This window comes from Sminthopsis crassicaudata, chromosome 4 (assembly GCF_048593235.1).
Source record: "Sminthopsis crassicaudata isolate SCR6 chromosome 4, ASM4859323v1, whole genome shotgun sequence".
NCBI classification, from domain to species: Eukaryota; Metazoa; Chordata; class Mammalia; order Dasyuromorphia; family Dasyuridae; genus Sminthopsis; species Sminthopsis crassicaudata.
The window spans coordinates 273,670,228-273,697,904 of NC_133620.1; the positions used below are offsets into that span (position 1 = coordinate 273,670,228).

The 27,677-nt window shown below is 33.9% G+C and overlaps 1 protein-coding gene across 6 annotated transcripts in view; it reads left to right on the forward strand.

Annotated features, from left to right (window-relative positions):
- Positions 1 to 27,677, forward strand: part of SUPT3H (SPT3 homolog, SAGA and STAGA complex component) — a 592,076-nt gene that overhangs the window by 463,661 nt on the left and 100,738 nt on the right. Inside the window, exons 8-11 of one of the 6 annotated variants that reach the window (XM_074310762.1) lie at positions 5,033 to 5,145; positions 10,175 to 10,282; positions 21,828 to 22,013; positions 22,603 to 22,861. In XM_074310762.1, coding sequence (XP_074166863.1) covers positions 5,033 to 5,145; positions 10,175 to 10,282; positions 21,828 to 22,013; positions 22,603 to 22,803 — 608 coding nt within the window. In that variant the 3' untranslated portion in view covers positions 22,804 to 22,861. Of the gene's footprint in view, positions 1 to 5,032; positions 5,146 to 10,174; positions 10,283 to 21,827; positions 22,014 to 22,602; positions 22,866 to 25,526; positions 25,638 to 27,677 lie in introns of those variants that run through there. The other 5 variants (XM_074310761.1, XM_074310758.1, XM_074310759.1 and 2 more) reach the window with 5 other exon arrangements.

Genomic DNA, 27,677 nt, shown 5'->3' on the forward strand with positions numbered 1-27,677 from the left:
GAAAGAAAGGAAGGAAGGAAGGAAGTTTTTTAGAAAGAGAAACTAATTTATTAAATAATGGTCTAAAACTGGATGCTATTGTTTATTTTCCCTTGAATTAGAATTTGTGTGTATATGTCTTTTAAAAATATTTATTTGGCACTCATTGGTCACAATTTGGAAACCTGGATAAGAGAATCTGTGCTGCACTCACCATATGATTATGAATGTTGTCATCCAAGTATGTTAGCAAATCCAGAAACCCTTTCCAGGGAAGAGATGGACTCATTCTTTCCCCTGCATTTTTAATACACCAAACTTTAAGAACTAGTGACCTATCAATCATGTTTCCCTTGAAGCTTTGATCAAAATTTGATTCATTGATTGCTCCATTAGGAACAGGGACCTTCCATGAAATCTTTGGACTCTTAAAGGTATAATATGGAAATTGTTCAAGGACTCTCATATCTTTAGTTGTTATAATAAGATAAATTAGGGAAAATTTTGATTGTTATGGGATGATCAGATATTCATCTTATTATATACTTTTATAGATCCATCCCTCTCCCCATAATTCCTTCTCTTATACCTCAAGATCTTTTTCTTTCTTTCTTTCTTTCTTTCTTTCTTTCTTTCTTTCTTTCTTTCTTTCTTTCTTTCTTTCTTTCTTTCTTTCTTTCTTTCTTTCTTTCTTTCTTTCTTTCTTTCTTTCTTTCTTTCTTTCTTTCTTTCTTCCTTCCTTCCTTCCTTCCTTCCTTCCTTCCTTCCTTCCTTCCTTCCTTCCTTCCTTCCTTCCTTCCTTCCTTCCTTCCTTCCTTCCTTCCTTCCTTCCTTCCTTCCTGTCTTTCTGTCTTTCTTTCTTTCTGTCTTTCTTTCTTTCTTTCTTTCTTTCTTTCATTCTTTCTTTCTTTCTTTCTTTCTTCCTTCCTTCCTTTCTTTCTTTCTTTCTTCCTTCCTTCCTTCATTCATTCCTTTCTTTCTTTCTTTCTCTCTCTCTCTTTCTTTCTTTTTTTCTTTCTTCTCTCTCTCTCTCTTTCTTTCTTTTTTCTTTCTTTCTCTCTCTCTCTCTTTCTTTCTTTCTTTCTTTCTTTCTTTCTTTCTTTCTCTCTCTCTCTTTCTTCCTTTATTCCTTTCTTTCTTTCTTCCTTTCTCCCTTTTTTTCTCCCTTTCTTTCTCCCTTTATTTTTCCCTTTCTTTCTCTCTTTCTTTTCTTTTAAATCGGCTGCATTTTTATTTTTGGTACTCAGGCTGTTTATTTATAGAGAGCACAGTAAAAGTTGCTTATTTGGCATCTCCTGCATCTGCATGAATACTTAGAATTTTGACCCTAAATTGAAGAGTCACATAGCTCAAGAGTTAGTAGGGATTTCTATAGTTACCCAACTCCTGCCCAAAGTATATTTGGGACTAATTTTTAGATCTGTGTCTCTTTTTATGTGTATACCTGATTTTTAAAAAACTAGATATTAAGAGGAATTGAGGAGACAATGGTTAAATCTAATTTAGCATTGATTTAATCCTATAACAAATAATGGTTTCCTAGTGATATAATGATTGGTGTATACTCCGTGTGGGCCATATAAGGAGAAGGTCACAGAGCCCACTAGAAGCTCATTTGGAGGAAGCTAGAGGCAGAAGCTAAAAGAGGCAAAAGACTAGTGGCTCTCGGAACCAAGAAGAGAGATAGACCTCTAAGAAAAACTAGCCGAGCCCCAAGTGAAGGAGACAAGACTTTGAAGGAGATGATAAAGGATTTGGACTTTAATCCCTGGCTGCATTTGGGGTGATTACATTGAACTGAAACAAAGGCTGCTCCCAGAAGCCCCCCAAGAAACCTGCTCCCAGAAAATTGCATTTTAGAGAAGAATATTATAATAATCTGTTCTAGATGTAGAAGGAATATTGAAATTACAAGTGTCAAATAAAGGCAGGTTAATAATGCCTTGTCAATTATGTTTAGAATTTTAGACAAAGGACAGTAGGAAGGGAGAAAAGACAAATCCCAACTAACCAATTAGTTTCCTTTTTAGTGATTATGATAAAAATATTTTTGTAGGGAGCAGATTTAGTCTATTCAAGAAAATGATGTTTGAAAGAATTATTGAGCTTATAGTATAGCATAGTAGTGAGATAAGACATAAATTAAGATAACTATAGTGCAAAATATTGTGTATAATTTTATAATAAAGCATTTCTAAGTAAAATATCATGTGAAGCCTGAATTAAGACATTGACAAATGGGGAGAAAATGACATTAGAATTCATTGAAGATGCAGCAGTAAGGTATTGCAGAAATAGTGAACAAGATGTGCAAGAAAATATAACACATGTTTAGAAAACAAAGATTGGTTTAGCTTGACTGGAGAGAAATTATATGAAATAAATCTGGGAATGCATCATAACACCAGTCTACAAAAGATATTAAATGCCATGCCAGTGTTGGATTTCACTTGATAGTCATCAAAGAATTCTGGGAGAATTTTGAGTAGATGAATGGCATGATTTTTGCATAAGACTTTTCTAGTCAAGTAAAGAGGTGATTGATGGGAAGCAATCATTTATCAAACTCTTATCTGTGCTAAGCATTGTGCTAAGCCCTGTAGAAACATAAATTCAAAAGCAAGATAGTCCTTGCTCTCAAAGAACTTAGCCTCCAAAGGAGGAAAAGCAATATGTAAATAGAAGCTGAAAAGCAGGGAGTCATTTTAACTGGGTTTGATGGCAAAGTCAGCATCATAGCTGAGGTATGTGAGGGGGAGAATGAATTATAGCCACCTTGGGCCTATCACTAAAAAAGAGGCTTCAAAAGGAAGTTTTTGGTGAAAGAAGGAAAAAGCATGGTAGATAGTCCAACATTAGGCACTGAGTGGTTTTAAGAATATTGAGAGTGGAAGACCAAATGGACTTGGCAAGTAGCACAAAACTAGGTTCATACTTAGAATTGAAAGGTTCCCCAATCCATTCACCTTTCCAATCAGCTGTACAGTACCTAGTATATTTATTGATATTCCTAAAATTCATTTTATTGATATTTTTTTCTCATTGCCTAAATCTCCTTCTAAAGAACTATCCTTATAAGTCCCTTCACTTTTAAAAATTTGCCTTTATCTCCAGTATCTTGTATATGCAGAGCTCAGTCTTATAAATATTAGAATGATATAGGAAAGACAAAAAAGGATCAAGGCTTCTTAAAGAAGATTTTTTTTAACTTAATGATTCAATAACTCAGGTGAATCTGATTGAACCTCAACTATTTCCTACCCTTCCCCACCCATACCCTCCTAAAACAAACTCTCTAGGGGACTGTCACATAATGTCTGTTGGTATATTACTACCATCAGTCAGAGAGAAAAGTTTCCTTAGTGCCTTTTACTGACTGAGACAATTGATGCATGCTAACTCTAAGTTCAAAAGTATTCCACAGATGTTTAACAAGTGTTCACAAGCAGTCACAGCATACTGACTAAATGGAATGCCTGCATGACAGGGAGTAGGCAGATGATTGGTGACTTTAGGGAGATAGCTTTAAGAGGAATTATAATGATTTCTACCATACTTGTCAGCTATAGATACTTACTTCTGTAGTGAGACTTAATGTCCTCCATGATTTATTTAAATGAAAACTGTGTTCTACATGAAATTCATGATGACTCTATAGGACTCAAAGTCCCACATTTTGAGTTATAGTTTCATATTTTATGGACCTGAGTTTAGATTCATCAGAAAAGTAAGCAATGGATTTTCCCCCCAGTGGATTTTTTTTTTTTTGAAATCATTATTTCATGGATTTAGTAATGTCTTTACTATCTCAAGACTTTTTCTTCTGGGTCACTAGTTAAAATGGTAATCAGACTAATACAGAATATAGCCTTATGAAATTAAATGCCATCTAATAAGAGAGAAGTTTTATAGTCTTAGCATAGAAAGTCAGGTTCAGATGAAGCAGACTTCAACCAATGTGTATCAGGCACCCAGGATGTTCAAATGACACTGTTAAGTATTGGGGAGATGCCGAAAAAGGTATAAATTATGGCATAATCCTAACAATTTTAAAATTTTACTAAGAATCCATGCAGTGTGTTTTCTGTTCCAAACTGAATTAGTTTCTCAGACAAAGGATATATCAGGTGTTTTCAAACTGCTGCCCTCAGGCCAGATGCAGCCGCTGAGGACGTTTATGCAGCCCGCAGGGTTATGGCAAATGGGCTGAGGGGCAGAGACAGAGTGTGAGGTTTTGTTTTTACTATAATCCGGCCTCCCACAGTCCTCAGACAGTGAACTGACCGCCTATTTTAAAAGTTTGAGGACCGCTGTGGGATTTTAAGTTGGAAGAAAACTTTGAGAACTTGAGAGGTTAAGGAGATGGATGAGTAGGATTCAGATAAAGTAAAAATGCTTGTAGGGAATATTCTAAATGGGGAGTGGAAGAGAAAACAGTATTAACAAAAAGTGACAGAAGTATATGAAGTGAGTAGACTTGTACTTTTGAGTCATTTAGGAAATAATAAGAAAATTAGAAAGGTCAGTTGAAAAAATATTTTAGAGAATTCTGAATACCAAAGTGAAGAGTTTGAACTTTATCTTATAGACAGAATAAGTGAATGCTAATATAAACATTTCTCACAAGATAACCTGCTCTGCAATGTCCTCTCTTCTACCACAAATTTTTCCCCACTAAGTTGAATATTGAATGAAGGGATGAATGTGACTAATTATCATTTACACTGAAATAATATACTGAGTGTATAAATGTGCATAGTTTAGTAAATTAGCTGCTAAACAGTGTCTTCAATGAAATTGGGACTGCATATTATAAGACTGAGTACTAATAAATTTCTTAGTAAGTATCTTGCTCTCTGACATAATCTGGCCAAATATGGGTTCTTTGGGTTTAGAGTCTTTGCACTGTGACTGATGTCCAAAACTTTAAGTTTCATATTTATTATATAATTCCATATGAAATACTCCAGCAAAGTACTTTTTTTATGTTTAAGTTGCCATGTAATACTGAATCATTAAAAGTTAAATTTTATATACTGTTTTTATTGAGCAGCCAAAAAAGCTTCTAAATTCCGAGACTGGTTGGATTGTAGCAGTATGGAGATCAAACCAAATGTTAGTGCCATGGAGATTTTGGCCTATTTAGCATATGAGACCGTAGCCCAGGTAAGACAATATTTCTATTTATGTGTATCTAAGCAAAAACTTGCATGTCTTTCAGGGTAATGAGTAAAATAATGTAATTTCTAAAATTCTATAACATTTTATTAGATCTTGATCCAGTCCACATTTTTTACATGTTATCTTAATAGCAAAAGAGAAGTAAAATTGCTGCTGAGGGAGGTAATATTAATAGAAGCGGTGTCACATACCCCCAGCTTAAATTGTATCTATAAATTGAATCTCTAAAAAAGAGATTAATATTTATAGTAGTTATTTTTGGTGGCAAAGAATTAGAGAGCAAAAGTATCTACCCTTCAATTGGGAATGACAAGTTGTGTCATATAACTGTGATATAATACTATTGTACTATAAGAAATGATGAGCAGAATGGTTTCAGAAAAATGTGTGAAGACTTACATGAATTGATACATAGTGAATAGAACTTTCACAGCTATGATAGACAGCTACTGTGATCAATATATAATGATCTAAGAAAACTCCAAAAGACTTAAAATGAAAAATTTTATCTATCTTCAGAAAGAGAACTAATAAACTCAGTCCAGATTGACTCAGTCCAGATTGAAGTATATTGTTTTCTACTTTATTTTTCTGGTTTTTTTTTTTTTTGTTTTTTTTTTTTTTTTTTGCAATATGACTTCCATTTAAATATATTTTGCATGACTTTACATGTATAATGGGTACTATACATATTGCTTGTTTTCACAATGGGTGGGAATGGGGCTGGAAAGACAAGAGAATCTGGAGCTCAAATTTTTTTTCAAAATCAATATTAAAAAATAAAAAAAAGAAAATTTTAAAGAGTGAGAACTGGTGCAAGATCTTAACATGCAAGTAATATATCTTCAGTTGGAAAACTAACACTGAAAAGCAAAAATCATTTTTGATCAGTCTTATTTGTGTGTCTGTGACCTAAAGCTGTCCACTCAGTTGCCTCTTGTCTATCTTCTCAACTATGAAACTGAGGGACTTGCAGGGAATCTTGGCTGAAAATCAGAGGATGCCTCATGAGAAAGGAATCTTTAAGAGTTGGTGAGAATGATAAAAATACTTAGTCTGCATACAGTGAACACCCCTACTAGTGTTTATAGTAATGTGGTCAGTCTCCCTTCCAGAGGAGTGTAAAGAGAATCTGATGAAATAATATATGTAAAAACCCTTTTTAAATTATCCCTTACCCAAGTAGACTGGTAAGCTCCTTGAAGCCAAGAATTGTCATTTCTTATGTTTGTACTCCACAGATCTAATATGGGTACATTTACCCAGCAAGAACTAGCTTATTAATATGTTGATTGAGAGGAAGATTGTATTGCTATTAAAGGAACTTTTTTAGGCACGGTGATATTTTCCCCAGTAGGCTAAAATCTAATAATAAAACAATAGTGTGATATTCCATGTTTTATTCCTTCATCCAAGGATCCTAAGTGATTCCTGCTTGTGAAAGCCACATGATTTCAAACTTTAAAGCTTCTACTACTTATCAGTATCTTTTAGGTGTTGGATTAATTTGTATTTAATTGCTTCCCTAATTTTTATTATACTTAGCTGTTTCAATATAGCAAATTTTCCCATTTTCAACTGTGCTTCTTGTTTACCTTTCCCCATGTTTTAAATAATCTTTTATGTCCAATTTTGTTAACCCCCTCCTTTCTCATTTTCAGAATGCTTCTTAAATATCATCTTACTGAACCTAAGCAACTTTAATCTAAAAAATAGTTTTAATTTACAAAAAAATTAAAATTATAATTTTAAAAAATAATTCCTGTAATATTTTTGCTTTCTAGCTATGATCTTACTAAACCAGAACCTGCCTTTTGACTTTATTTACAAATTGGATGTACTACTACCAGATAAATGCTTGATTATGCCATCATAGTCCAATGAGCATGGCTTCTCATAGATGCAACTGACTGAAAAAATAAAAATAAAAATGCTTTCCCATTTAGAAATAATTTAAAAAATTAAAATTAGGAATTCGCATTGAAACAACTAAGCAAAAAGAAATCAACTGAGAATAAACACTAATAATAATACTTGTCACTTTTTAAAAAGAATTTTGATACTTAATGTTTATATAATATGTTCAAATCCAAAAGGTACTTTACATACTGTGTGAATAAATCAGTGAAAAATCATTTATTAATTACTAATTATATGCAAAACACTGTGCTAAGGACAGGATTCTGTTCTTTAGATAAAGAGGTCAGTAAACTGTGGGCCATAAGCCAAATCTGACCCCACTATCTTGTTTTTGTATGACAGATCAAATAAGAATACAACAAAACCAGATTATGGATCATGTTTGTTTTGTGGGCCTTAGTTTGCTGATCTATGCCCTAAAATTCTTGGGCCCCTCATCAAGACAGCTTCTTCACAGTTCCTGGGATACAAGCCAGGAAAAAAAAAGTTATTTCCGTATTTGCCAACCTGAAATCATTCTATTTTCTTGTCCTACCTCTTACTACATACTCTCCCCTTTCTGGGTTTTCATGATACTCTTTTCTACAGATGCTCTTCCTATCTAGTTTACTGCTCCTCAGTTTCCTTCACTGACTCATCATCTGATGTCATGTCCCTTAACTGTTGATATTCCCCCAAGGCTCTGTTCCAAGACCTTTTCTCTCTCTCTCTCTACATATTGTCTGAAGCTTCATCAGCTCCCAAGGGCTTAAATATCAAATCTATGCAGATTACTTGCTAATTTACAATGCATAGCACCAGTCTTTCTCCAAGCTTGAATTTTGCATTTTTAACTGATTCTCTCAAAACCCACCTCTCTTCCAGTTATCATAGGTACCACAATTCTTCCATTCTACAAGATTCTACAAAATTCATAATCCTTGTTATCCACTATTCCTCACTGTCCCTTGTCCCACCTGTTTAGGTAGTTCTTAGTTACTCAGGTTCCATCAATATGAAACCTTTCCTTATCTTTCAATTGCTAGTGCACTCTCTCTCCCAGGTTTCCTTAATTACCTTATGCTTATTTTGCCACACACACACACACACACACACACACACACACACACACACACACACACACTATGTGTGTGTATGTATGTGTGTGTAGCTATGGATAGATATAGATATAAAAAGATAAAAAGTAGGGAAAGCTGGGTGAAGAGAACACCAGGCCTAAAGTCAGAAGACTTATCTTCCTGGGCAAGTCAGTTTACTCTATTTGCTTGTTTCCTTATCTGGAGAAGGAAATGTCAAACCACTCCTACCAAGAATGGTATCACATGGTACCAAATGGAATCATCAAGAGTTAGGCATGACTGAAACAACTGAAAAAAACATAATACATAATATATATATATATATATTTTAATATGTTGTCACCCTCATGGAATATAAGCTCTGGACTATTTCTTTCTTTTTTTTTTTTTTTTTTTTTTTTTTTTTTTTTTGTCTTCATATCCTCAGCATCTAGTACTCAGTACCTGGCACATAGTAAGCATCTGGTAATTGATTGATTCATCTTAAAATCCTCTTGACCTTTTTTTTTTTTTTAATTCAAGCCTACATTATTCCTGAATTCCAATGAATGCATCTTCAATTACCTCCATACAACTAAAGTTATGTACAAATTTGCTTTGGTAGAGGTTGGTGGTAACAAATTTCTCAATTATTATATTAAACATACACATCTTTACAAAAATTTAAACAACTTTACCCTAATTTCTTCCCTTTTTCCCCAGATATTTTGAAGTTCCCAACCTAAACACATATAGTTTGGTTACATTGCACCTCATAAAATTAAACTCTGAGAAACAATCAAAAATTAGGTTTTAACATGCTCCCATCTGCCTTTCTATGCTTCTCTTTTCTTTTAATAGTCTCCTCCTAAAATTCCTACTGTTCTCTTGCCTCAAACCTCGGACCTTGGCAAAGCACTTTGTGACGTACAGTGATCTCTCCCATGCAGCAGCTGAGGGTCTCATTCCTTTAGAACAACCGATCTTAGCCAGGTGATAGGGGGGAACTTTCTGATTAAATGAATTCACACTAATATACAGAACAAACAGCATGTTGTTATTTGTCCTTCGTTTTCAAAGAAAACCAGGACATGCAAGGGAATTGGATGTAAGTGAGGGAGGGTCATGGAGAGTCACCAGCCTCGCTTTCTCCTTGGAGGCTACCTGTGGCCAGATAGAGATCAAGGTGACTGGAAGGTTTCATCTCTCTGCAAGTCTCCATTTTCTCACCTTTAAAATGGAAATAAAATTTTAAAAATATATATTTATTTGCTTTATTCACTATTTCCCAGTTATATGTAAAAATTTTGCAAATTCTCTCCCTCTATCTTCTCCCCCTTTGAGAAGTCAAGCACTTTGATGTTAATTATGTCAGGTCATGCAAAATATATCTGTGTTGCAAAAGAAAACACAGACTAAAAACCAGGATAAATAAAAAAGTGAAAAAAAGCATATTTTAATATGTGCTTAGAGTTCTCTCTCTTAAAATGGATAGCATTTTTTCATTATGAGAGACAATAATATTTATATTGCCTACTTCAAAAGGCTATTTGTGAGGGTGAGATTCTATATGTTGAATATTTTGTAAATCTTAAAGTATAGAATACCATAATTTTATATTTTGAAACCAAATTTCTACTGCTCACTTTCTCCAGCCAAGAAAGTAGTATATATTGCAAATAATTTAAGTGTACATGCATATTTTAAATATATATATATATGTGTGTGTGTGTGTGTGTGTGTGTGTGTGTGTGTGTGTGTGTGTGTGTGTTCATATATATTTTAATATAAATTTTCAAACTGAATGTGTTGGAAAACTAGAGGGATAATTTTGGGAGACTTTGAGATCATTAGAAACACCATGAAGCACAGAAGATTAGAAATATTATATCTTTTAGGCCTATACTGAGCCTATAGCAAGTAGATAAAAAGGACTATGGTAGTTTTCATGAAGGAATCTTCTTGTCTGTATATATGTGATGATCCTATATCCTCAATGTTTAGCTTTGCCTTCTGAATTTTGTCTTCTCTTCTAGTTGGTGGATCTGGCTCTTTTGGTTAGACAAGATATGGCACCCAAAGCAGGTGACCCCTTCAGCCATGCCATTTCTGCTACTTTCATACAGTACCATGCTTCTACTGAGGTAATGTTTAAATTTACTCAAATCCTATACTTTATTGTGATGTGATGATAACCCTGGGTTCTTTAAGACTTTTCAAGCAGATCATGAGAAGCAACTTGATTCAGAGCCAGAGTTCTAGCTCCAGATTCAGATTATCTGAGTTCAAATCCTACCTCAGACACTTACCGTCTGTGTGACCTGAACCTCCTGAGGTCCTAATTTTCTCATCTCTAAGCACTGGGAGGTCCTTCCAAGCTGGACCTTTGTGTATAAGTCCGGCAATAGACTGTGTGTCTCTCATCTGTAGACCAGACTAGCTAAATTTACAGAAATTCATCACACAAGGTTGGCTGCTGAGTGATGACATTTTTTTGACCACTGCAAATCATGAAACCATTTGCTAAGGATGACTCATCAGGGACTAAAATCTGCATTAATAGGAAAACTACCCATATGGATGATATAACAGTTCTTTTTGAGGTAAGTAAAGGAAAAATTAAATACATAATATACAACACTGTATTAGGAAACTACAAAGGAAATAAGAGAATTCTCAAAAAGAATTTTCATTCTAGTGATACAAAAACATTTTTCCAACACTTTTTGGGAACACAAAGGTGACTCTATCTCTTCAGATAAATAAGCAAGGCACAACTTCTGAAAGAAAGGTTTTGAGGATAGGTCAGGAATAGATTATGTAAGTTACCCAAAAAACAGCCTAGCTTAGACTAAAGTGGTTCAGCACCAAGGGTTGGACATAAGGTAATGAATTTCTTTGGCCACAAGAACTAAGATATAGATGTGGTTATACTAGCATTGATAAGGAAAGTGGCCATATATATGAAATGATTAATATTTTGAAGGACTGAAGTCAAATATAAAAAACTGACTCATTTTGTTTGGACTATCAATGGTTGTCTTCTTAATCATAGGAGTAGCTTTTACATACTTTCTTTATACATCAATATCTATATCTATTTTTGTCTTACAAAAGATATCAGAAAATCTATTCTTCAATGAAAATAATTTAGTCTATAATTTCCCTTCATCTTCCTGAATATTGAGTGTAGTGTCCAGAAAAAGAGAAGGAAAGTATGACAAGGTAAAACAAGGTGGTTGAATGTCATTAGAGAATTTGATTTTGTTTTGGGTCCTATATGCTTATGTGTTGAATGTTTCTGTCTAGTATAAGTTTAACCCTTCTTGGTTCCAGAGTGCTTACCATCCTGGGAAATGGAGGAAGTCTACATTGGAGTCTCATATTTAGCTAATAGGCCATTTTCCACAGAAATTAGCCAGAAGGGATAACTAAAAAAACTAGGTTGAATTACTGTGAAATTTTCTTGAAACAAGTAAGGAAAATGAGAATTGTAACTGAACTGGCTTTCATCCATTATGAATTTTACTTACTAATTCCAATTGGGCCCTCAGCAAAAAAATCTTTTAATAGATTCCAAATCCCACTCACCATAGGGCCTATCTCAAACTTTTTCTTTTCCTCCTTCAGCCTTCTATCCTACTCTTTATCTCAGCCTTCTCTATTGAGTAATTTTCCTTATACTTCATCTCAAAATTAAGACCATTTGCCAAGAGGTCCCTTGTTGTTACCCCTCATCTCATATTTCCATGGCATGATTTCCCCACTGTGCACTCCCTCACTCCAGTCTCTAATTATGAGGGGACCTTTCTTTTTGCCAAGTCCAAGCTTTTTATATTCTTAATCCTTTCCCTTTCTGAGTTCTTCATCATACCCAGTCTCTCTCTAATCTTCACTCTTTCCCTCTCTTCTGGTTCTTTGCCTATTGCCTAGAAACACACCCATCTTCCCTATCCTTAAAAACAAAACAACCCTAAATAAATACTCTCATGGCTACAGATATTATCCCATATCATTCTTCTCATTTATGAGCTAAACTCCTTGAGGAAACTGTCCACATATTGTCCTCCATTTTCCCTCCTCTCATTCAGTTTTATAACTTCTGCAATCCCGCTTCTGACCTTATCATTCACATGAAATGTTCTTTCCAAAGTTACCAGTGATCTCTTTATTGCAAAACTTTGCAAGTAGCCTTTTATTGCTTTTCATCTTTATTGACCACTGCAGTAGTTGACATATTCTCCTTTGGATACCCTTTCCTTTCAGACTTTTCATGACTTGTCTCTCCTGGTTTTTGTCTCTTTCATTTTCATGCTATTTTCACAAACAATGAATGTCCTCTAAGGCTCTGTCCTTGATCCTCTTTTCCTTTCATTCAATATTTTTCCATTTGGTGATCTCATCTCACACAAGTTGTATTTGCTCTGTGCCAGTAATAACCAGATCCATTTAAGCTCGACTCTCATTATTAACTGCCTTAACTTTTTTTAATAGTATTTTATTTTTCCAAATACATGCAAAGATTATTTTCAACATTCAGATTTTCAAAACTCTGTGTTCCAAATTTTTCCCCTTCTTTCCTCCTCTACCCCATCCCCAAGAGAGCAAGCAATCTGATATAGGTTAAACATATGCATTTCTTCTAAACAGCTTTCCATGCTGTGCAAAAAAAATCAGATCTAAAGGGAAATTACCAAGCAAACAAACAACAATAACAATAAAAAGATGAACATTCTAAACTTTGATCCACATTCAAATTCCATAGTTTTCTTGGTGGATACAAATGGCACTTTCTGTTACAAGTCTATTGAAATTGCCTTGAATCACCTCATTGTTGACAAGAACCAAGTCCATCATATTTGATCATCACATAATGTTGCTATTACTGTGTATAATGTTCTCTTGGTTCCGTAAATAATCTCCCTATCCCAGGTCTTCCTCCATCCCAGTCCATCCTCCACATAACTACCAAAGTGATTTGCCAAAAGACTCAAATGGTTCTTTTAAAATCAAATATAAACTTATGTGTTTAGCATTTAATGCTCTTCATCTTCTAGCCCCTTCCTATTTTCCTTTTCTCTAATACATCCCACAGTTGAACCTGACTAATGTACTGACTATTCTTCACACCCAGTTTTCCATCTCTTGTGTCCTTGCCTCTCCTGTGCCCGGTCTACTTTCCTCCTAACTCTGACTCTTAAAACTCCTGGATTCCTTCAAGATGCTATTCTACTGCCTCCTCTGCACTTTCCTGTTCCACTGGCTGCCAGGTTCTTCCCTTCTGAGATCACATTGCCTCTACTCTGTATGTATGTATGTATATAAATATTATGTGTGTGTATATATATATATATATGTACATTTATGTGCTTAGTTATTTACAATAGAATATAAACCCTTTGAGAGCATGAAATATATTTACGTTCTCTTTGTATCCCCAGCCCTTAGCTCAGGGCCTGACATATGTTGAGGTCTGTTGATTGGTTGAACTTAAGTAATCAAGTTTTATTTTCTGACTATACCATGTTTACTTATGTGCAGTATGGTCTTCATCCTAGAGGAAAAACTGAAGGCACTTGAGGAATGCATTTTTACTCTCTAGGTTATCAGGAAGAATGATATATTTATTTAAAGAATGGTAAAAATGATATAAGAAAAATGTTGTTTTGTTACATAAACTAATTTACAGATTTAATACTGTTTCCATCAGACTATTTCATAGAATTAGACAAAATAGGACAATTCATTTAGAGGAACAAGACAAAGTAGCAATGAAAGGGGGAAGGAGGACTACTTGGCATTACAAGATCTGAAACTACACTATAAAGTATTAATCATCTCATCAAAGCTATTTTGTTTTGGCTAACAAATTTATACATTGATTAATAGAATTGACCAACTGAGACCTAGAAACAATCAAACATAGTATCCTAGTTTTGGTAAACCCAAAGAAACCAACAATACTAGGCTAAGAAGTCTTTAGTAATAAAAACTGCTGGGGAAAATAGAAAGCAGATGGCAGAATTTAAGTTTAGATCAACATCTTATACCATATACCACAGTAAGTTCCAGATGATTATATGACTAAACTATGAACAGTCCGTCATATCATAAAAAATTTAGAGGAGAATGGAAGGAAATAGCTCACACAATTATGGCTAAGGGAAGAATGTTTTAACTAAGCAAGAAATAGATTTGGATATTTCAGTTACATAAAATTAAAAGATTTTGTAGAAACAATACGTATAGAAATAGCAATAATTATAATTATGGCTAACATTTTATAGAGGTTACCATATGACAGGCACTGTGCTACTTTTCTAATTATTATCTCCATTGATCCTTATTTATATCCTGAGAGTTGGGTGCTATTACTGTCCCCCATTTTACATATGAGGAAACTGAGGGAAATAGATGTTAAGTTACTTATATAGCTTGTAAGCATCTAAAGCTACATTTGAACTCATGTTTTTCTGACTCCAGCTCTAGTATTCTATCTACTGAACCACTTAGAGAAAAATGCTTAATTATAGTGAAAAAGAATATTTTATAGAAATTTTTTTCTGAGGTAGCCAGTTGGGTAGTATAGAAGACAGAGTTTGTGGCTGTAAGGAAGACTTGAGTTCCAATCTGGTTTCAGAAACTTAATATTTGTCTGACTTGGCATCTCCCTGCATTCCTCAACTTCGTTGTCCTTGTCAGTGAAATCGTAATAATAACGGCCCTCACCTCACAAGGTTGTTGTGAGAAACAAATGAGATAATGTGTATAAAGCATTTGCAAACCTTAAAATTCTATATTAATTTTAGATATTTGTTTTTGTTACTATAATACATATACAGAGAACTGACACAAATGTATAAGGAGAACTATTTCCTAATAGATGATCAGTGAGTTTGAACCGTAACTTTTCCAAAATAGAATTGTAAGCTGTAAGCAACCAAATGAAAGAATGGCCTAAAGCATGATAAAAAAAAAAATATATATATATATATAAATTAAGGTTACTCTGAAGTTCAAACACTTCATATTTGCAAAGATTATAATAGGAAAAATGCACTTTTGGGATATCTGTGAATTAATCCAGCCAATAGAGGAAATAATTAAGAATTATACTAAAAATATTAAAATTTGCAACTTGGTGACTTTGTAATAACCACTAATTGGCGTAATAGTAAAGCTCCTATATGTAGAAAAAATACTTATTGTACATATATAGGTACACAAATATGTACCTACATATTATTTATATATCTATTTTTCATATATATATACATATATGTATATATATGTATATATGATATGTTAATTTTTTAAAAGTCTGGATTTCTGTTTCTTGCCTAGGCCTGAAGTATAGGAGTAATACTCCTATTGAACAGGAGTATTACTCCTGTACTGACATGGGATTTTTGACCTGCTCCATTTCTTTTCTGGCCTGATTTATGCCTCCTTAAGCAGTCTAGTTCCTTTCCACCCATCCTGCCCAAGGGTCATCATCTTGATGTTGAACATAATTTGTAGACCCAACTTGCTTAACCCAGTGCAACTTAGAACTACAGAACTCTATCCTTTCCCTGCCTCTAGGATTACACGCATGCCCCATCATATTTGGCCTATAAAAATATTTATATAATAGCACATTTTATGGTCACAAACTGAAAAGAAAGTGGTGTCTACATTTGAAGAATAGATGAACAAAAAAGGCGACATAAATGTAACAAACATTATTGTACCATAAGAAATGGTGCATATAAAGAATCCATTGCTTTATGAAAGATGCAAAGTAGAATAAAATTAGCTGAACAAGGTCAATAATGACCCTAATAATATAAGGAAAAACAATCATGAAAGATCTTGGGACTTTAATCCAGGGTAGTGCCCAGTCATGGTTTGGAATGTCTTATGTAATGTCTTAGTGGTACCATGTATTTCCTGCCCTCAGCAGAGAATAAGTACTAGACAGTAGATATGAAAGAAGTTATGCCTTTTCAAATGTGATTGACATATTGATTTGTTTGACATGACTGTATTTATTAGGGGCTTACACAGGTAAGATGTTGGAAATTATAGTGACTTTTTAGAATGAAAAAATAAAACATTTTAAAATTAATTTTTAAAAAAATATTAGGGCAATTTATAACTATGTTCAAAGGTCAACAAAACCATGCATATCCTTTGACTTAGTAATATTACTACTAGGTTCGTATCCCAAAAGAGATAAAAAACAAAAGAAAAATGACTTATATATACAAAAATATTTATAGCAGCTTTTTTCTGGGGGCAAAGAATTGGAAATTGAGGGGATGTGCATCAGTTGGGGAATGACTGAACAAATTGTGGTATGTGATAGAATACTGTTATGTTATAAGAAATATTGAACAGGAAGCTCTCAGGAAAATCTGGAAAGACTTCCATAAGTGAATGCAAAGTGAGATATACTTTGTACAAAGTAACAGTAATAGTGTAGGATGGTCAGGTGTGAATAACTGTTATTCTCAGCAATGTCTCTGATAACTGACAGACTTATGATGAAAAATGTTATCCATAACTGATGGTGTCTGAATATAGACTGAAGCATACTTTTTTATCTTTACTTTTCTTGAAGGTTTTTTTTTTTTTTTTTGGTCCTTGTTTTCTTTCACAACATGACTGTTATGGAAATGTTTTGCTTGACTACACATATATAATCTATATTGAATTGCTTGCCTTCTCAAGATGGGGGGAGGGGAAAGGAAAGGGATACAGGGAGGAAGGGAGAGTATCTGGAATTCAAAGATTTAAAAACAAATGTTTTTTAAAATTGCAATTAACTGGGGGAAAATAAAATGTTAAATAAATGAAAATAAAATTAAAGACACCCAAAATAAATTAAAATTAAATATTAAAATATGGCAGAAGTACTTCAAGAAAGAAACAAAAAAAGAAAAATATATAATGAGGCAAAGGGAAATATTCATCTCAGGCAAAAGATTGGAAGAGGTATAGAGAAAGAATGGGAGGGAAAAGGCTACTGAACAATTAGAGGTAAATAAGAGACAAAAGTTCTCATTTAGAATTTGTTCTCAAGCACCTTTTATGAACTAGGCACTGTGCTCAGTATTTGGGGATACTAAGAAAATCAAAAAACAGAACCTGTTCTTGGGGAGTTCACAGTCTACTGCAGGAAACAACATGCCAACAACTGTGTACAAAAAGCTGAATTATTTCTGGAGGAAACAACTTCTTATCCTTCAGCTCCTTTATGTGAGAGATCTTTAAGTGTTTGTCCGAAAAAAAGGTAGAAAAGTGTAATGGTCATTGATGATCCTCTGGAGCTAGCTAAAGCAGCTATATGGTGACCTGACATGAATAACAGGGAAGTTCGCTGTCTTATCAGGTCACAGGTATAGAAAAAGATATCCCCCCAAGGATTATCATACAAGATGGTGACTACCACTTCTAGTAGAATATGTGAATAAATTATACCATCAGAATAATTGCTAAAAACAATAGCTAACATTTATATTATATACATACATACATAGCATTTTAAAAAGCTTTTCTAGGAAATATAAGGTCTTGAACAAAATAACTCAAGACCTTGGACATAAAAGATTTATCTCATATCATTGGTAGATTTGGGAAGTGAACATTTGTCCAAAAAAAAAATCTGAGGATGAGATTTTAATTAAAATATCTTAAATGAAAATGGAAATAGAAGTAAAAAGTTTCCCACCAAGACCTTATCAAATCTGGTACTACCAAGAATTGCAAAGATACTATAGCAGAAAGAATATCAGGGAGTAACTCTTAATTCACAGGGAATGGAATCAAGATGAGAGCCAGCAATAAAATTCATAGTCTCAGATGCCTGTATATACACATGAACTCTCAGATGCCTGTATATACACATGAACAAATAAATAAGGTAAACTAGCGATGTGAAAGCAAGGTAATAAATGTGACCTTGCAGGTGTCACTAAAACTTGGAAAAAGATGTATGATTAGAATTTGGTTCTGAGAAGCAGAACTTATTCAGAACAAACAGGGTACTTAAAAGTGAGGGAAATTGAATAGTACTGAATATTTAGCATATACACTTAGGAGGAAGAAAAGAGAAAAGACCTCCCAGAGTGCAAGGAAATAAAATATGGCAGCGAAGCAGGATGAAGATCCTTGGAGGGGAGTAGGTTCATTTTACAGACTCCATGGTTGGAAAGAATAATTAGGATCATATAAAGCTCAAAGGGACCTTACTAGTCATTTTAGTCATAGGATTATAGTTCTAAAATTGGAAAAGATTTCAGAAATCACCAAATCACACACCCACATTTTGCAGATGAGGAAACTGACATCAGGTTAAACAATTACCAAAAATCACAGAAATGGTCAGTGACAGATCAGGATTCTTTACTCAGGTTCTCCTACTCCAAATCTAGCACTCTTTCTGCTATAACACACTTCAATTAGGAATGGCATCTATTTAGATGACAAACCTGTTATAAAACTATGCTATTGTCTTCCTAGGAGTTGTCTAAATATCTCCTGATATATCTTTTTGTCATTAAGAGAATGTTAGGAGATATTTAGACAATTTGACAAAGAGAATGTATAAATATAGATATAAGTATTTATATGCAATAAGTATTTATATGCAGCTAGTAGCTAGCAAATTTATGACTTACCTTTAACCTTAAGAAGTAATTGAACAGAACTGTTATTTAGGATCTGATTCTGACCAATAAAGTAGGATTAGTCGTAAAAGTGGATAGGACTTTGTAGTGGCCAGAAACTGGAAACTGAATGGATGCCCATCAATTGGAGAATGGCTAAATAAATTGTGGCATATGAACAGAAGGTTTTGCAACTGTCAATGCTGAAAAATTACCCATGCATATATCTTGTAAATAAAAAGCTATTAAAAAATAAAATAAAGTGTATGGGAACCATGGAACAAATATACCATTCATTCCATCAAAGAATTCTCAATAGACAAAAAGAGGTTGACTAAAGCTTGGAGAAATAGGCATTATCTAGAATGGTAGAAGCTATATTTTAAATTTTTAATTTCACAAATAGAAGATGGAAAATATCTGGGAGTTTAATACTTTGGGGTTATTTTGAGCATCAAAGGAAATATTACATATAAAGTATTTTTATAACTTTAATAAATGTTAGCTAATATTATTATTATTATTATTTTTGCTATTAAGCACCAATAAAACAGGTATCATCCTTATATTTTTCCTAGCATATACAATAGATGCATACTAACCACTTATTGCTTTTGTTAACTACCAACATTTTTGGATATAATGTTAAAGTTTTTTGTTGGTTTTTTCCCTACACATCCTCAAGACAAATGCTCAAATTTGAATTAATTGGGATATGGATATTCTTCAGTACAGCACATGATATGTTGCTCAGCCCATGGTAGGTACTTTGTTTATTTATGGAATTTAGTTAAATTGGGCTGATTAGTTTCTAATAGCTACATTTATTCTTAGGGAAATATTAAGAAACTTGGTTTACTGCCATGCCACCCCTTGTATGCAATCAGTAAACTCTAATCTTTTTAGCTGTTTTGAGGGCTCCTTCTATTGTACTATATGCATCTGAAGTGCTGGAAACCTGTCCTACTTGTGAAGCAACTAAATCCCCATTACTCCCTGCTTCAAAGCTAAGTATGTCAACAGCCTAGGGGTACATTAATTTCCCTTGTTAGGTAAAGTGAAAGACATATGTCCAGAGCGTTAAAAAAAAAAAAAAAAAAAAATCATGATCATGCTAAGTTTAGCTTTAACCCAGTACAGATTCTAGCTTGAGATCTATGAGAAGCTCAACTATTCCTGGGAGACTTTAAAACTATGAAGCAATACTAGCTCTTACTACGCTTTAAGAATGTCCCCTAGACTGTGCATCCAGTCCATCAGTATGTTTATGCTCCTCAGAAAATTTGGTTGAGAAAAAAATCCAAGAAATGAATTTAGATGAATAATTTGTATCATAAATCAAATCCCATGCAAATCTATATTTTCTTGGGAAAAAAATACATACTAAGCATTTCTCATTTGATGTATTTGAAAAGTACTCTAAATCTTGCCTGCTTGCTGAAGAAGCATTCATTTGGTGATGTTAAAAGACACAATTTTGATGTTAATAAACACCCCTTAAAATGCCTTTGATATTTGTACGTTCTATGAATAAATGCATAAGTGTGTTTTTCATTAATGTACCAATGTTATAACATTTATAATTGGAGAAATATAGTGTATATAACATTCTCTACTTTGCATCCAAGAAAATGCTAAAGACAGCCCTTCATTTTTCTCCTTTCTTGATTCTCCAAGGTGGTCAGCGAGGCATAAGCCAAGCTGCCCTAGGGAACTGTTTGACTACCACAGCAACTGTTTCCAGCTATACAGCAGTTGATAAAAACTTTCCTATGAAGGCTGATTTTCGAGGCATAGAGTGTGGACTTTCTGAGAAGCAAGGGCATGAGGATCAAGGAACAATATAACTGAATCCTATTAGTAATGGGTTACCTACCTCCTACTCACCAAGATTCTTCTTTGCCCTAGTTTTTAATTACTGTTGCTGATTGAAATACTGTTATACAGAGAACCAGAGTGCTTCTTCCCATTTGGACCCCAGTGCTAAGTGACTAGCATGAACCAGCCACCATCAACAAGCAAACATCTACTGGACTCCTACCACATACTATATACTAGACAGTCATTATTGACAGCATGGTTGGAGAAATAGTATAATAAATAAAATAGGCATATTAATGATGATGATGATGATAATGAAGTGCATCACTTACTCTTTCCTGTATGACATTTCATTGTCTGTCTTTCTCTTTGCACAGGCTATCTCCAGTCCTGGAATAGACTTCTTTTTCATTTCTACCTTCTTTCTTCTACTCATAGTTTCTTTTAAAGTTCAGCTTATATGCCAACTTCGACTGGAAATATCCAGATTCTCTAGTCCATCTCCCCAATTCCTGTCCCCTTTCTTCTAGAAATTACTTGGTATAGTTTGTGTTTAATTTTCTGTATACATATTTCCCACCCTCTGAAATTGACTGAAATGAAGGGTTCAAGGGAATTTAAACATTTAGATTTAGAGCAGTTTGCCATTTCCTTCTCTGGTTCATTTTTACAGATGAGAAAAGTGAACAAACAAGGTTAACTGACTTGCTAGGGTCCCACAGCTAGTAAGTGACTGAAACCAGATTTGAACTCAGGAAGATGAATCTTCTTGACTTCAGGCCCAGCACTGAATTGACTATGTCATCTGAATCACTAGGAGAGCAATATAATACACACCAAACAGAAGAGAAAAGTATTTAAGAGGAGGTTAATTTTTTCAGAGGGCAAAGCTGAGGAATTGAATTCTACTTTAGACATAATGAGTTTCTGCTAATCAGAGGCCATTTCAGGACTTCCACATAGAAATAGCAATCCATGTTTCTCTTCAAACACAAACAGGAGTTTTAGAACAATCCTGATCTTTTCTCCAGACCTAAAAAACTCACATCCATAGACCTGTCCAGAGCATCATTTCCTGCTTTAAATAATAGGAATATCCTGAGAATATATGTAAAAATAAATCATGTCTTTTCATTTTTAGATTAAATTACATCAAATTCAGAAAGCATTTTGCTGAATCTCCTTAAGCAGCTAGCTTGGTATCTTGGTTTTACAGCCACATCTCTTCGGGTCGAGTTCTGGCATGAAATCCAGTCCTGATTCCCCTGAAAATACTCCTCCTACTACACCAACTGCTCCAACATCTGGACCACAACACCCAGGGAAAAACCAATCAGGGACTTTGGGGAATGGGAATATTGGACAAGACTCAGCTAAAACAAAACAAAGGAAGAGGAAAAAGGTCAGTTAAACTGAGACAGCACTGTGTGTTGGACATTGCCCTGAATTTGTAGTTAAGTTACTTATTATCTGTAAGACCTTAAATAAGTCATTTATCTTCTAATATGTCTCATTTTCCTCAAGAATAAAATGAAGAGATTACACTAGATGATTCCCTGGGTCTGAAGTAGCTAAATCTCATGACTTAAGAGTTCATTGGCCTTCTTACATCTTTTAAACTTGCAAAGAAGATGCTCTTTTGTGTCCATAGTTGAGATTTTCTGATGCAAAATTAGCAATTTGAATGAATTAAAAAATTATTTATGTCCTTACAATACAAAGTAATATCCTTAGTACTAAGGATAAAACAGAAATTCATTCTAGTCCCTGCTCTCAAAAAAGCTTATGTTCTATTAAAGGGAGGTCACATCTATAGCAGAATTCAGCTGTAAAAGGTAGGTGCCATGGTCCTTAGAGTTCAGTAGCAAAGCAGATAGGACTGTATCTTTTCTATTGATATAAGCATACTGGTTTCTTATATCGAACTTTTTTGACAATGGCTAAGATTTTGGTAGCAAGAACTTTCTTTTCTGGGTCTTCAATAACTGCAGATGCTGAGAAAAGGAGGATTGCAGCATCTGCAGAGGAAGTTCCTTACAAGGGAATCTCTACAAGGACCACTTCCAGTGTCTATGGTGGCCAGGCTGGTAGCAGGACTATTGGTGGGGGAAAGAGGAACATTACTACTCCAAGAGCTTTTAGGCCTAACTGTCTCTCAGCAGCCCATGGTCCCCAATTGTTGCTGGTGGTGAGTTTAATAGATCCCTTCTCCATAAAGGACGCTCCCTTTAATGAAGGCTTACTAGGGCCATGCTATAATCAGGGTAACTAATCAAGAGTAGGGATTGGTACTGCTGTTCTTCAGGGTCTTAAACTCAGAATCCTGGGATATCTTATCTGGATAAGCCTCATTGAGAGAGGTGGTAATTGAAATGGTTTTATCTAACACATATTACTTCTTTCCTTCCAGTCTGTCCCAGAGAATGCTTTTTTTTGTTTGGTTGTTTGGTTGTTTTGATCACTTCCTATCTACTTCTCTATTCATTCATCCTTTTCAACACTGTTTTCTGTGGCATGATCATAGTAGCATATCTCTTCTGTTACTAAAATTCATTTTCTTTAAAGTATACCTTCTTTCCTTTCATTGCTAACAAAAAACTCTAATTAAGAAATGTATTGTTACATTATTTTCAGATACATAGGGTAATTCAAATAGATCTAAAAGCTGTTGTGGAAGCAAGATTTGACAACTGCTTGGCAATAGGAGTTTGGGAAGAAATAATTTGAAGGTCTAGGTGACTAGAAGGTTGATGGTATTACCTTAACAGAAATAAGGAAGTTTGGAGGAAGAACAAGTTTAATGGGAAAAATAATTGGTTCTGTTGTAGACTATTATTCCAAAAGGAAGATCTCATAATATTTATATTGCTTCCCTCACAGGTTGTTTTGAGGTTTAAATGAAACAATGTAAAATGCTTTGAAACTTTAAATATCAGTTACTATTATTATTAGTAGTAATATTAATAGTAATGATAGGTACCCAATAAAAGAAGCTAGGTATTTAGAGGTAATAATTAAACTATTAGAAACTGATAATATCTCCAAAAGAGAGGGTATATAAAGTAGGAAAAAGTTCAGGACAGAGCTTTGAGGGGATGATCACAGTTAGAAAACAAGACAAAGAAAAACTCAAACAAGAAGACAAATTGTTGTCACAAAAACCCTTAGAGAAGAATATCTAAGAGAAGAATCCTGTACAACAGTGTCAGATGCTACTAAAAAATAGGGAAAGGGATAAGATGAAGATTACTGGTCAAAGTATTTAACTTGATGAAAGTGAAAGCCTTCTTTTTGTAAGCAATTTGTATAAAAGAAGACAGATTGGAGGATGTTGTCTAGAGATTTTGAAGGAGCTCATGCAGCAGAGTTATAAAGTATCTAGTATAGAAAGCACTTGCCTCAATAAATTAATTAACCAATAGGGCCTTTTTATTTGCAATTAATACATGTAAATTTTTGAGTCATTTTGAAAACAATTTTTTTTTGATTCTTCAATAGAACTGTAATCTCAGTATTGAGGGCATTAATTTCCTCTACTAATAAAAATGGCAATCCTTCTGTTCCTTTCCATCTTTTCTGTGTATATCTTATTCATGACATTCCAAGAATCCTCCAGAGGTTTAGCCCAGTGTTTTGTAGTTCTTTTTTGGGTTCTTTTCACATTTTATTGCATACCAGTACAATACCCAGGCTATAAATATGTTGTCTTTTATCTTCTTCATGTGACTAACTCACCTCCCTTTCCAATCATACATGATTTTAATTTAATCTTTGATGTCACCTCTCATTTGAAAGTTATTCTTGGTAACATGCAGCCATTTATTTATATGTATCATCTTTGTCCATTGCCCTTTAGGTCACCTGTAATTTTGATTCTTTGGAGGTCATAACATTCCATAATTTGCAGACATGTAGCATCACCACTAGTAGAATATTTATGGAAAAGGGATGAGCTATTTTTGGTAGCAAGCAGCTTTTAAAAAGGTCGAAACCTAAAATTTCAGATTTAGTAAAGCAACTAATATGCAATTAATTACCCTTAAATTAATTACCATTAAATCATCATTTTATATTCTACTAAAGAATTGGTTATCTGGAGATTGATACATGATGTAATCAGTACAAAAATATAAAAAGATTGTTTTTTATCCTGATTTTTTTATTCATCATTATATTGAGGCACAAAGCAGTTAGATGATTTGCCCAGCTCACATAACTAATAAGTATCTGAGGCAGGATTCAAATTTCTTTCTTACTCTAAGTCCGATGCTCTATTACACAGCTGAGATGCCTGCATTAGTTGGAATTTGGTTCCCTCTTGATTTTCCTATATCTTTCATCTCCTCTACTTTACAGATTAGGCAAATAGGCAAAGAGCATTAAGATCAATTTAATAATCATGCCTGAACGTAATTTGTGAATTTACCACATCTAAAAAAAAAGTTCTAGTTTTTACTTTAATTCAGACTGGACAGAAATTATGTCAAAGGTCTGCCCAAGTTTTGAAATACCTCCTAAAAACAGGGGTTATTTCCCCCATCATTACAATAACAAAAGTTTGAAACATTTAAAAAGCCTCCTAAGGCTTTCTCAGCAGGCCTCCTGTGATACTTTTTCATCTGAGTGCAAGTGGTTGCTGTTCATTCTTTTGCACTTTGACATTTGGTCCTAGGTAAAATATTAAGAACATAAAAATAGCTTTTGGTAGGTCTGTTTGGAAGAGGTCATATAAATGTCACCTTTGATTTGTTAATGGAACTTTTGAGAGGGGATCCAGTGTGTGGCAATAACAATGTGTGTCTTGGGGGGGAGGGGAAGTGACCTATTTGATAAAAGTTTATTTTCATATTTTATGCACTGTAGGTCTGTTGTATGTTTTTGATTTAGTAACATTTTCAATGTTTTTCTGTTGCAGAGCACTGCAGCCTGTGGTATCGAGGCTCAAAGCGATGCCATCCAGCCTAGCCACATCAGAGAGGCTATTCGACGCTATGGCCACAAGATTGGCCCAGTTTCCCCATTCACAGTACGTAATAACAGAGTTATAAAAAGTTATATTTATAATCTGAAAGAACTTTGATTTTCAAGTGGTCAAATGAAGAAGCGCTGGAATTGTTGAGAGCAATTTGCGGCGACTGTAATTTTCTTGTATAAAAGTGGCATAATTCTCTTGGGAAATAAAACAGTCATTTTTGTCTCTTTTTGGAAGGGCAAAAAAGTTTTTTTTTCTTTTAAATATTATTTTCTTTCAATTACAAATTATGCTTTTGTGAGGCTCAAATTTTCTGTTTCTCAAAGCTTAGTTTTATAGGGTGTTTTCCCCAAAAAATTATATGTATCCAAATATTGCCCGAGATGCTTTATATTCTAAAATAAATCCAATTGGAGATAATCACTCCTGTCAAATGTCCTGTTCCCAAGAGATAGATTTCATACTGAAAGAAGAAAAGATATTTTTTTCTTTACCAACTTTGAACTAAAGTAAAGGGTATGCAAATTGAACACCTTTCAAGTTAAGATCAGGCACTTTTTTTTAATGGATAATTAAAGACTTGGTAATTTACCTACCCAATAAATGGCATCATTTTTTAAGTCCATCTTGGGACTTTGCCTCTTAATCTGTCATCTTGGGAAGGCTTTGTCTTAAGATTTCTTCTGTTTAGAAGAAAAATTATATATTGAGATATTTCATATAGAATAGGACCTGCTGCCTCATAAGATTATTTTTTCTACATGATTTTCTTTCCCTTTCTTGAGCCAATTAATTTATTATTCATTGTACAGGATTTTAATGTGTTTATGAGAACGAGTTCTTTCATAGGTAATTGCTACTATTCTGCTACTTTTTGTGATTATAAATGCTCTTTTATTTACATAGCAGGACTATGTCCTTTCCTCCCTAAGCCACAATTGAGATGTTATTTGTGAGTGTGATATATCTTTTTTTCATGGACTTGCCTATACTGGAATTGATGTAAGATTTTCTTCAACAAATAGCGAAAAATAAAATTTAAATTCTCAGGATTTTTTGCAAAAGGAAACCTGACTTAGGAAGAGCCATATAGACAGTTCTACACAATCCAGATGGATATTTTGACAAACCTGGGATTACTGGAAAGAGGAATGAAAATAGTGGGTGAAATTGAGGAAAGATTTTAAGGAAAGATTAAAATATAAAGTTTGCATTTTGGCCAAATTATGACTAAGAGGTTGGTGCAATGGAATGAATTTAAGAAAGAAAAAGGAAACAACCAATGATGATAATAATCTACAAGTAATTGAAGGGTATAGGAACCAAGGAGAGAAAGGATTTTTGAGAGGTGACCTAAGATGGGAACTAAGAGTAATGGATAGAATTAAGTAAAAGAAATTATTTAATATAGAAGGAAAACATCCCAAACATGGAGTTCTTAAGATTGCCACAAAAGGAAGCGGTAACAGTGGTCAAGCTTTAAAAAAAAAAAAAAAAAAAAAAAATGAACTAGGAACTTAAGCAAAACTTGTAGATGTAACCTCACCAATTTTTTTCCATTTCTTACCTAGACTAATGATTCTATGATTATTATAGTTATAATCTCATCATGAGGTTATTTCAGCACTCATGCAAAGCTTTCTATCATAGGAATGGCATTTATTTGAGAAACATGTTTAAATCTCGGTACAGATGTATCGAGCTGAATTCTGTTATGTTACACCACGTAGCCTATTTGTTTGTCCCTTTAAAATTTCTAGTGAAGTTAAGTGTCCTTAATTTTAAATAGCTTACATCAAAATATCCCAGTGGAAAATTGAATTTACATGGGAAATTCATCATATTTTTCTAGAGTACAAAAGAAAAAGTAGCTCGAAGTGCTCCAGGATGTTTTCCTCTTCTTCCAGCATTGTTCACTTAGTTACATAGCAAGATCTTTGGATAATAGGGTTTAGAACTTAACTTTAAAGAGCCTTTTTTTCCACAGACTGTGTAGCATCATGAGTAAAGTGAGAAAATTTCCTTTGGATCTAACATTCTGTGACTTTCTTAAAACTGATTTTGATACAATATTTAAACAACCAGCCACATCTA